At 44.5% G+C, this 12,305-nt stretch overlaps 1 protein-coding gene across 12 annotated transcripts in view; it reads right to left on the bottom strand.

Annotated features, from left to right (window-relative positions):
* The window catches only part of BCAS3 (BCAS3 microtubule associated cell migration factor), a 301,404-nt gene that overhangs the window by 44,918 nt on the left and 244,181 nt on the right, over positions 1–12,305 (bottom strand). Inside the window, exon 24 of one of the 12 annotated variants that reach the window (XM_054647214.2) lies at positions 6,375–6,448. The exons of the other annotated variants lie outside the window; for them this stretch is intronic. Coding sequence (XP_054503189.1) covers positions 6,390–6,448 — 59 coding nt within the window. The 3' untranslated portion in view covers positions 6,375–6,389. Of the gene's footprint in view, positions 1–6,374; positions 6,449–12,305 lie in introns of those variants that run through there. 12 annotated transcript variants of the gene reach the window in all.

The raw sequence follows: 12,305 nt of genomic DNA, 5'->3' as shown, positions 1-12,305 counted from the left end.
TGCAAGAGGCACAAGCACAGCTCCCTCCTCGCCGCAGCATCGCGAGCGCAGCCTGGGGCAGGTCACTGCAGCTCTGAAGCTGTTCCCCAGCTGTCCCAGCTGCACAGACAGTCAATCCCTCCTTGCAGTGCAGAGCAGGACTCAGTAATGCCTATAAAACAGTTGGTGCTTTCCACATGCAAGTGTGAGGAGGAGGAGGGGTGCTGCTGCTCTTTCAAGGAAATGTTCTGCGGCAATTACACCGCGAGAGACACCCCGGCCCTGCCAAGTGACACTGCTAGGAAACTATGTAGACAAAAGCCAAAAGACAAAACCTTTTTAATTATAATTTTGGCACTTGAGCAAGGATTCATATTTACAAGCCTCTATGGAAGTGACTGGTGCTGCTGCTGCTGAGGGATGCACGTGGCTTCAATGGGGTTTGCATGGGGCTGGGACCCTCAACAGTTTCCCAGGAACTTTCTGCTGCACAGGAGGAGGAAAAGGGGATGGGGAGGGCAGAAAATGTCCTGTCACTCCTGTAGGATGGCTGGCAAGTGGATTATGGAGCCAGGATCCAGGGATGCTCAGCAGGACCCTCCCTTCCCCATCAAGGTGAAAACTGCTCCTTAAATATTTATGACCCTTGTTTTTCCCTGACCTTCTTGTTCATACCCTGGTAGCTGCTGCTCTAACACTCCGCAGGTTTTTAAAGCCATTCTAGTATTTATAGGTGTTCTGGTACTTCTGAGGGATTGAGTTCCACTGGGACACTCCCATCAGCTGCCAAGGGAAGCAGCAGCATTCCCACAGGAATGTGACCAGAGAGGGGAGCCTGGATCCCTGCTGGGCTCTGTGCCACCCTCCTGGGCAGCACCACGGCCTCCCTGCCTTCACCCACCACAGCAGCAACCCCTGCTCTGCCACATCTGCCTTTTTGACGTGTTCTGCATCAGTAATTTACTGGGGAGGCAGGCTAAAGTTACAAGGCATTAAATCTTGCACTTCCAGCTTCACACAAGTTTTCAGGACTGCTGGGCCTGGGGCTTGTTTGGAGTAGCCCAGAGGGGGAAAAATCCACAGTGTTCCCATGATATATGTTAAAGTAAGCTGCTTTTTATTTCAATTTGGGGAAAGTTAAGTAAAGCAAACCCTCAGATCTAAGCTACAGGACTGAAGGAACAGGTCACAAGGAAGCGAGGAAATTCAACCATATCCACATGAATGACTTAATTTTGGTTTCTAAACCCATATCTGATTAACCAAAGACCTCCATTTTCATCTAGTGACTACATTAAATATAAACAGACATCCATCACAGAGAAAAAAAAAACAATAATTACTATCTGTTGAAGCCATCACTTCCGTGCCATTTGGCAGAGACCTTTCCATGACATCCCCATAATTTGGCATTTTAGGGCAGTGAGAGCCACTGCTCGACTCTGCTGCTGTGGCAACTCACTCCACTCGCAGGAAGAGCCAAAAGGCATCTATTTCTTTAAACCCCTGAGCATCAGTGGAGTGTAGTAAAAGCATAAAACTCCAGCCAGATGCTTTGAAAGCCACCAAGCCACTTCTTTATTTCCCCCTTTCTCTCTGGAGCAGCTGCACCCAGCGAGTTCTCAGCACGCTCAAGAGTCAGGGAGAGAGTTTCAATCTGACTGATGCAAAATATAAGGACTTGTCACCACAGCCATCCTCTGGGAAGTCTTTCAACACTTGGCTTTTGTTCCTATTAAGATCCTTTTCAGACCTACCATTATCTGTGAAAAATCAGCATATGGGGCAATGTTTCTCAGAGATCTTTAAAAAAGCAAAATTCAACAGATCAAAATGTCACTAATGCAAATGTACTGTAAGGAACAATTTTACTGGGGTCACATAATATTCTTTGGTTTTTCATTCCAAAATGTTTTTCACAGTTGTCATTAGATGGCACTTTTGTTTGTTGGCTGAGCAGAGATACCAAAACCCAAAGCAATTACACAGAAATAGGATTTCAGGCTATTTCTCCCTCTAAAACTGGTCCCTGTGCACTGGGATGGAGCCCTCCCCATGCCCCTCACCCAGCCAAAGCCATCCTGTGCACAGGGCTACCAACACAGTGCTCTCCTGACCTCCAAATTCACTTATTTTAATAAAACATGCTACTCCAGCCATCTGACATTTATTATGCTTAAGCAACATAAAATAGAAAAGAAACATCTATGACCAGAAACAACCCTTCAACTCCCTTTTATTGCCAAGGTTCTGAAATTCTTTTTTTCCCCTTTTCTCTCTGCTAATAACAGCCTCCCTGCTCCACCTTGGTGCTGCAATATTGCAGGAAATTCCCCCAAAAACCCCTAATGTGGATGGCAGCTGTTTAAAGCAGTTTAAAGCTGCTTTCATTTCAGAGGGTTGAGCTGGACTGTTCCTGTCCCCCTTCCAAAGGTGCTGACACTTTTCCTGCCCCTCACAGGGTTTTCTGCATGGAAAAGGTGGTCAGACATTGGAAGGTGGTGGAGTCTCCATCCCTGGAGGTGTCCAAGGAGTGGCAGGATGTGGCACTCAGGGCTGGGACATGGTGATGATCAGTCACAGCTTGGGTTCAAAAATCTTGGAGGGCTTTCCCAGCCTCAATAATTCAGGGATTCAGAGCTGAATGAATGAATGAATGAATGCACAGAGAGCCACTCTGGAAAAGCACTAAGGGGAGACAGCACAGGATGTTAAATCTCACTTTTCAGATCCATCCTGCTCCAAATTTGGGAGCCAGGCAGGCGAGCAGAGGAGCTGTGACTTTAAGATCCCAAGCCTTTTCCCTGTGCCCATATATCACTGCTCCATGCTGTGGTGGCTTTCCTGCCTGCTGCTCAAATTTGTCCAATTAGACACGGCCCCACAGGGTGGAATTCAGTGTGAAATGTGCCTACTGATGTCTGCAAATGAACCAACACAGACCTGCTGCTTTAAGGCCAGCAAGTGACAGGCAGAAAAATGCCTGCCTGGGACAAAAGCAGGAGGGCTGGCTGTGCAAAAGCCCAGATCAGCCTGTTAAGGGATTGCCAGACTCAGCAAGGTAAAGTGTGTGAGCTGCTGTGGCACTTCGCACCTCAAGCTGTGCTGTCTCACACCCCTGACCCCTCCATGGCGACATAAGTCTCAAGAAGAAGCCAGGATTATCTGTCTAAGAGTCTTACATGTGTCATGTAAGGTCAGGTGCCAACTGCAATGTAAATTAGTAGTTAAGAGTATTGGTAGCTAGACAGATGCTGGGAGCCTCAATTAGAAAGAAAAGTCAGATTATAAGTAATTAAGAGATACAAAAAACGCTTCAGGAGCTAAATACCTAAACTGCCTCCAGTGTTGTTTATTTTTTTTTTTTTTAATAAAGCATGCATTCCTGAGCTCTCCCAGATTCTGCTTGGAAGATCTCTGAAGACTCCAAAGCTGGTCTCCATGCAGACAAAAATCCCTGGTGTGCTGGGGCCAGAAGGAGCAGGAGGGGAATTTTGGATGCAGGTGTCTTTACTGGGCACAGCTCACCACCAGCCATGGCTTTTGCTGCCCAGCTGCTGGAAAAGGGGGAGCTGTTCATCCTCTGCCACCCATGGGTCAAACAGCTTTCCAAATAATGGGTAATTTAATAATTTAATAATTTAATAATTTCTCGTGTGAATATTGTTAAACATCTCTATCTCACTCCTTCTCCTGCTGTCCCTCCCAGACCCAGCTAAACATGGGCACATGCACTTCCAAGTTGCTGATGGCCTGGGGACCTGAATCCATTTTATAAATATAAAGACCTACGATGTCTGCAGCACAGGGAGAAAATAAAATCATGAGTCTCCTTTTAGAGATAGGAAAAGCAGAGTGGAAAGTCTGAATGCCACATCCAGGTGAGTTTGTGGATGAGCTGGGAAAGCTCCTGTGGCGCTCCACCTCCCTGCTTCAGCTACACAATATTTGTTTTAAGAACTGTGTTTAGATGCTTTCCTCAGCCTGGAAGAAGCCAAGCAGGCACTTAAGGACGCTCTGGATGTGGGGCAGAGCCATGACCCCGTGGGATGGGGGCTGTGGGGAGCACTGGCCCCGTGGGGTGTGTGTTACACTGCAGAGAGCGTTAGAACACATGGAAACCACACACTTGGGCTCCTTATCAGGGAGCTCCAGCTTTGAAGAAGCCACTCACCATTTTAAAGTGTTTTTTCTTTTCTTTTTTTTTTCCCAAGCCAAAAGACTGTAATGGGCTCCTGAGAGCTCTGTGACACTACAGTAGCACCTGCAAAGGACTAAGGAACACTTATGTCAACAGGGAGTTCAAGGCTAAGGCAAGCACTTCAAAATCCTGAGAAAATTCTTCCAGAATTTCAGTGTTTCAGTTTGCTTTGTTTGCAAAACACCCCATTTGGGGGGGGAGATGCTCCTTGTTATTTTACAAACGATTCTGTATTTCCCCAGCCATAAATCATGGAAGGAATTGACAACCTCCTGACGTTGATTAAATGGCAGCTGATCCCTCAAATTGTATTACCACTGTTTGTACAACACCTAAGGTTCCCAAATGCTGTTAGCCCTGGGCAAGACCTATAAAAATCTTCTGGCCATGGGCCTCACTCATATTTTCTAGCACAGCAAATGATTAGGAAAAAATAAGTTCAGGCAGAAGAGCATGGAACTGAAAATGCTGTTGCTGCCATGCAGATATAACATGTGAATGGGGTAAAAGAGAATCATATAAAATATATGGTCTGTGTCAAAGGATAACTGGATTTTTTTTCTTCGAAAAAAAAGGCATATTTATGGCAAAAGTATTACAATGCTACTGTATGACCTTCCCACCAGAGGCAAAGGCCCTGAACTGCCCTGGGATGTCAAAGGATGCCTAAGACAGAAGCATCAATCACTCAGATAAATGAAACTATCTCTGTGTTTTCACTTTTTTTTCCTGTTATTTAGAATCACAGAATAGTTTGGGCTGGAAGGAACATTGAAAGGTGATTTAATCCAGATCAGGGCAGGGACACCTTGCACTAGACCAGGCTGCCCCAAGCTCCGTCCAACCCGGCCTCAAACACTTTCAGGAACAGCACCAATTTTTCACCAATTTCTTGGTGAAAAGGCCGTTTTTCTCACTCAGTTAAAGCTTTTCTCCCTCAGTAAAAGCTCTGGAAAAGTTCTCCACCAGCCTGGACAGGGAGCAGGGCAGTGGAGACTGGGAGGAAAATCCCTTTGGGAGGTGGTGGGCAGGAGGAGCCGCTGGCAGGGGGGCCAAGCCCCTTCCTGCAGGAACAAGGAGCTCTTGGTTATCAGCAGGGACAGGGCTAACTGCAGAGCCCATCTTATGCTCACAAGTTTTGCCATAGGACACAGAGCACAACAAACTTCTTTGTAATTTAGATCACAAGTTACAGAGATATCATCCTGTGACGATAAAACTCCCCTTCTGTGACAAGCCAGGCCTGAATAAAGGCAGGGCAAAGACTGGGGAAGTATTGTTAACATGAACCTTTGGAAGGCTTTCTGCATTTTTTTGTCACCCTTTTGTCCTTTCAGAAGCTGTGTGGATGGTTATGGCAGGGCTGCCTATGTTATCTTATGTACTAAATCCGCCTAGATCTGTAGATGATGTCTTAGGGGGTGAAAAAGATTAATAAGGAATCACTCCAATGGCTTTAGGACAGCTAAGAATCTTAACCCATTTAACCTCCCCTAAAACACACAATCAGATCAGAGGAAGTTGTAGGAAACTCATTTCAAAGACTCCAGGCGACACTTTTTAGGTCAGATTTACAAAGCTCATTAGAATGAAGGTCTGTTACTTTAGATTTTAATACTAAGACACACTAAGAAACCCTCTTGCCCCATTTAGGAAACCACACAAAGCAAAGAATGCAAATTTTAAAAAGAAACTTAATCTTAATGCATGTGTTCTGCCACCAAATCTGTGTAAAACCCTCCTAGCTTATGTTCTTATGGAAAATGGGAGGAAACACATCAAAAAAGGGACAACAAATGCCTATTTATTGACATTTTTATCCTTTCAAGTAGGATGTGCAGAGAATGTGATTCTTTGCAAATTGTATTTGTTTGGGAAGGACCTGTACTATTGAAGTACTGATTTTTCTGGTCCCTGTCACCTTCCTAAAAATCTGTTTTTCCTAAAGGGGTGAGTGTGGAGGAGCTGGAAAGATGTTAATGGATCTATGGCCACCTAATTGGACCCTGACTGGGGTTGGGTCCAAACTCAGCCACAAAAAGAGGGGAAAGGATGGGGGTGGTCAAAGCTCCTGTTCTGTTTTGTGCAGAAAGCACAAGAACTGAAGGTGAGCTCTTCCTGATCTTCTTTGTGATAAGACAGTGCCTCTTAAGTAGAGGAATTAGGACAGAAAAATGGAAAAAAAACAATACAGGAGGAGCCTGTCATTTCATAGCTTAATAAAATTGTACTTATCTGGCCAGATTTTGGTCGAAGGGAAATGGTATCCTGAAATTGAAATAAAAAGGAAGAGATCACTTTGTGCAGTATCAGAATGACAAGCCATCAAAATTCTGTGGTTAATTAGGAGGAAAAAGCCCCGTGTAGAACGAGCTAGATGGCTTGGCAAACTTTAATTTTAATCTTGTGATATCTCCTAATAACAAAGGGCCTCCATGATATATCAAACAAATTTATAAATGTATGATCAATGCCTTTGACATGTTATTTAATTAGGATTCTTCGTGACAGAGACAATATGAAAAACTAGTGTCAACATTCTGACAGTGGAATAAATAAATAGATGTAATTATTTCTCATACTGATCCCTGATGAATTGTAATGTATCAGGCCAGACTGCAGCCCAGAGTTCTAAGGTTTCCCTAATATGATAGAGTTTGATGTAAGGGGTGTCATGTATCCAATATTTTGCTGTTTTATTAGAATAAAAAGCTCTCTGGGGATTTCAAGTTCAAATGGTCACAAGTCTCCCCCCTCCATTCCTATTGTGCCTAATGCAAGGATAAGCACTGAAATATGTTTAGAAAAATGCTAGTGCAGCTGGAAAAAGCCAAACATTACCCTGCATGAATCTGAGAAAAACCCAAAACACCCTGGGCTTGCTCCAAATTTACCCCTAAATGGGATATTTTGGTAATTTTACTCTACCTTAAGTCCAGTCTTGGAAGAGAGGTTTGGCCATACGAGATCAGGGATGTGTAAGGACAGTTCTCAGGGCTAAGCACTGAAATAAGGATAAGCACTGAAATATGTTTAGAAAAACACTAGTGCAGCTGGAAAAAGCCAAACATTAGCCTGCATGAATCTGAGAAAAACCCAAAACACCCTGGGCTTGCTCCAAATTTACCGCTAAATACGATATTTTGGTAATTTTACTCTACCTTAAGCCCAGTCTTGGAAGAGTTTTGGCCATACAAGATAATGGATGTGTAAGGACAGTTCTCAGGGCTAAGCTGAGTTTTTCTGCAGGACAAACCCACTCCCTGCAGCAGAGCTGGGCCTGGAAATTCCTTCTGGAGGAGAGCGAGGATCCAGAGCGGCAGGAAGGGCCGAGGGCAGCCAGCACAAGTGTGGCCATTATCACACAGACAGGAAAGAATGCACTATCTGTTCCCTTGGCCAAGAGAAATTAGAGTTAACATTTAACATGAGGGAAAGGACTTCAAAGGGAGAGCCAGCTGGATTTGAATAATGGCAGATGAAAATGCTAACACCAGCACAAACTCGCAGGTGGTCGTGTTTGGCTGGAGAGAACACATCCGCCACCGAGGAGCCTGATGGAGCAACCCTGAGAGAACCCTGCTGCAGAGGAGAGAGGAGCAGAGCAGAACAGGGGGCTCTGGGGAGCTGCTCTGGGCTGGGACATGAGGCTTGGGATCCCAGCACATGGAATGGTTTGGCTTGGGAAGACCTTAGAGGTCGGCTGGTCCGTGGGCAGGGATGCCTTGCACTAGAGCAGGCTGCTGCAAGACCTGCAGATAATCAATATTTCCACAAAATTTCCCACTAACTCCTGCAGAACCACACCTGCCTCATGGACCACACCCCAAATCCAACTCTCTGCGTAGCATCAGATTTGGAAGAAGGCCTGACCCTTTTTAACTTGGAAAAAGCTGGAGCTGGTTCCTCTGGGTTTATTTCTGAAGCTGAACTACCCCAGAGATCCTTTCAAAAACCATGGATGTGCCACCTCCTTTCCCTGTCAGCTACTGCTTCATACACAAAAGCATTTTAGACAAAACCCCACATTGCCACAAATTACATCAATTAATTCTGCTCAATTTAACACAGGTATTATAATGATACAATTATTACCAGGAGAAAGTGCCAGAAGCAGTGAGATTATGTAGAAATCATCCTCTCAAGTGAGTTTTGCTGGATTTTTCACTGCTTTTAAAGGCAGCTGAATGTTCTGGTATCTCTGTTCATATTGAGCTTACCAGAGAATTTATAAACAAATAACACCTGTAAAACTGGGATAAAAGTAACTACTTGCTGCCCATTTATAGTATAAAAACTCATAAAATTTTAATGATTTTGTTTCTCTTCTTCAACTTCAGCCTGAATACAAGGGACAGAAGGCAAATACAGGGTGGCACCAGTCCCTGAGGGAAGATTTTATTCTCAGCCTGTATCAGAAGCCAAACAGATCTAAAATATTGGCTTACAGAAGCTCCTGATAGTGGGAAGAACCTGCAAATTCAGTACCTGAATTTACCTGTGCATTGTGAGCCAATCCTGCCCTCAGCTCCCTTCAAAGCAGCTGGGATGCAGATAAATAAATCCTTGACCTGCTGCAGGGACACAGCAGGGCCAGAAATATCTGCAAGGTAAGGGAAGGAAAGTGCCACAGTGCTGTGCGGCAGAATTTAACATGGAATGTGAATAAGGAATATGAAGAACTAATATTGCTGCAAAGTGAGTTTTAGACAACCCTGCACGAGGCAGCAGGGCAAGATTTGCTGCAGTTCCTGTTTTGAAGTGTTCCCAGTGTTCCCTTAGTCCCTAAGCAGATGATGCTAGTTTTAACAAATGAAGCTGGATTAATTTAAAGTATTTAAAGTGATCAGCAGTCCTTAGGTTAACAAACATATGTCATTTTCTTTTTTTTGATGAAAATATCCTGCCAATCTGGGCTCCTTGGGCAGGGAGCTACCTGAATCCTTGGCTACCTGCCTTGGTACCACCTCGAGAGGCTGCAGCAGCAGCAGCAGCAGCAGCTGCTGTGGGATTAATGGACAGCAACCTTCAGGGAGATGGATTGGGGAGGTCAGGGAGCTGCAAACGGCCGTGCCACGTGCCATGGATCACTGTCTGCCCTGCCCAAATGGCACAGCCAGCCCACTGCAAAGGGCTAATGGGTAAATGCATAAAACTATTAAATGCATAAGGATCCTCTTCACCAAATGGCAAAATAGAAGGAAAGTTTAAACTGTTAATTGAATAAACCTCTTAAAGACAGAGTGCATCAGCGCGTGTTGTTTCACCGCTTCCCTGGGAGTGCTGCAGGATTCCTGGGGATGGACACTGCCTGGATCACTCTCCCTGCCCAAAAATCAGGCTCAGCACCATAATTAGCACTGTGAGCTGCCTCCCTCCACTTGCTTTTAAATGCAGAAAGGCCTAAAATCGTTATTAATGTTTAGGTAAAGGCGATGAGCGGTAAATTCCTGCTGCATCAGGCAGGAAATCCTCCTCCTGCAGCCTGAGTTAAAGACACCTGGAAGGAGAGGAGAAACCAGGAATTCTCTGCTGGATTTCAGGAGGATGGGTGGTCCTTGTTCTGGTTGGTTTTGGTGGTGCTGGTGCCTGAGGATGCTCTGTGAGCAGAGCTGCACGTGCAGCCCTGAGGAACAGCCCAGGATTTTGGCCTTTGCTAATCAAACACACTGATTTCAGAAGCCTGGGAACTGATTGCAAAAGCATCCCCCAAATACTGCATTTGGGTTTCATTTTGGACCATTTTGGACACAAAAACCTCACTGCTGCTGTTTCAGAGGGGTGGAACCTGTGATAATTGATGTTTTGTAGAGATTTCCTGGGCAATAATAACTGGCTTCTCCAGAGATAAGCACTGCCTTTGGCCTCACGCTTTATCCTCACAGCAACAAGATTACTGCCTCATAAAACAATTGCAAAGCTGCAGCACCATTATCCTATAAACAGTAAAAGAAGAAGGGGGAAAAAAAATGATTTATGAAAAATACCATGATCCTCCCTAACCGGGGCTGAACGACAGCAATTCCAGCGACAGTAACTAATCTAATGGTGCATTAGGAGAGCACACAGAAGTAGATTTGGCCACTGAACCCAAGTCATTAAAGATTAGAGCAGCTGGTTTCACAGTTAGGAAGTGCTTTTGCCTATCTGGGCCCAGGATACAATGGGAGTTGTTTTTTGATTTAATGTCTGTGCTGTAAACAACACAATTCCTCAGATAAATCAGTGGCTGACATCGATGGGACACAAAACTTATGGAGCTGAGAGAGCCTTTGAAATGCAGCTCTCCAAAGCTCTGCTAAGAAAAACACTCAGATTCCAGCTCAAAATAAATCTGCATTCATGTATTCTATAATAAATGTATGCAATATGAGCCCATAGCATTGCTTTTTTTTTTTAATTGATGCAAATGCTGTATTTATTTATATGGAAGGAGAGTGTGCCTGGCCACCTTTTATGCCAATAAATTAAAGGGGAAGACGAAGGGAAAGAAAAAGGAAATTAAGGGGAAAATAGGAAGAGAAGGAAAAGAAAAAAATGAAAATAAGGAAAAAAAAGGAAAAAAGGAAAATAAGGGAAAAAGGAAAAGAAAAAGGAAAAATAAGAAAAAGGGAAAGGGAAAAGAAAGGGAAAAACAGAAAAAGAAGTGAGAAAGAAAATCTAATCTCCATCTGTATATTGCCACAAAGGAGAGCAGCCTTGAAGGAAAGGCACCAACACCATGATTCTTTTCCCCTGTGAAAAGCTTTTGCCCTTTCAGAGCCACATAAAGTTCCCAGTATATTCAAATAGTGCACACATAATAAATCTCTGCCTGGTGGTCAGAGCCCCATCAAAATGTGAGCTCCTGGAAGTGTGGAAGAGTCACAGGACAGCAGATAAAATCTGTTCCTACTCCTGATAATTATCCTTAGTTCAGACTCACTGTAAGAGGAGCTCCCTACTGAGTAAAAAATTGGAAAAAAAGGACAGGAAACAACTCCAGTGCCCAAAAAACAGAGCCTCTGGGATGGAAGAGCACTAAATAAGACTGATTAGCTTGTGGCACTTAAGTGACCAAAGGGGAATCCAGGAAAACAGTGCTGGATGTGGATCAAGATGCTCTGGTGCCAGGAGTACACTGGGATATTGTTGATGGGACACAGGGAACTCAAACATAAATAGTGAGTGGGATTTTCCTTGCCTTGGCTACAATACATATGTTTGTCCAAGAAAGAAATAGCTGGAGCAAGAAGACATGCACGTCTGGTGTCAAAGAAAAGCCTGTCTGTGCCACATACAGTGGGGAAATTGTTCCAGAATAGCTCATCTCTAAAGGAAGATCCCCCAGTGATGCTGCCAAGGTCCCTGGCACTTGGGCTTTTGGCTGTGGAAGTGCTGCAGCACGAGGAGAATCCGCCCTGGTCGGGGCTTTAAATGTGGATATCTGACATTTCACTGCCTTTTCAAGGCTTGGCCAAGTCCTCTCTTTGTCACCAATGGCACCATTGAGCCTTGTGCCCCCCCAGATCCTTTGGGCCTGGCTGCTGCCACCAGGGACAGTGACCATGGCACAGGTGATGCCAGGTAAGAAACCAGGACACGAATCCCTGCTAAATAAAGAGTTTGGAAAGAGCAGCGTTTGTCAGATGTTCAGAATTGAGTCCAGGGTCATAATCAGTGAATAGAATTAGAAATTAAAGAGCTAAAATGTTTCCCATCTTCACCCTATGTTGAGCATGAATCCATTTGTTCCTCCAAGTGTCTCTCCCCCCACTGACAGAGATGACAGTGACATCCTTGGGGCACTGCAGCCCCTAAACCCCTGAACCCCCTGCCACACTCACACTGCTCCAACACCTTTGGAAATAAAAGGGAAAGGCTCCCTTCAAAAGCTCAAGTTTTGGTCTTCATGAGACCAGAAATGCCTGTAATTCACTGCCAACATTTTTCACTTCTGACCTCTTTATTTGGAGTTCCTGATTTTCTTCATTATGTGTTCCTAATTTATCATAAGCTGAAGTGCTTCAAAAGCCTTGCACATTCTGACACAACCATGGGCAAAGTATTCCAATGAAATCTCAGAGCTGATTCATTTTCCCTCCCCTCTGACACCAGAGGTTTAGTTAATTTAGGAATAACAGAG

This window comes from Agelaius phoeniceus, chromosome 20 (assembly GCF_051311805.1).
Source record: "Agelaius phoeniceus isolate bAgePho1 chromosome 20, bAgePho1.hap1, whole genome shotgun sequence".
NCBI classification, from domain to species: domain Eukaryota; kingdom Metazoa; phylum Chordata; class Aves; order Passeriformes; family Icteridae; genus Agelaius; species Agelaius phoeniceus.
Note: the sequence above shows the minus strand (reverse complement) of the source record. Positions and strands in the feature narration are given on the sequence as shown.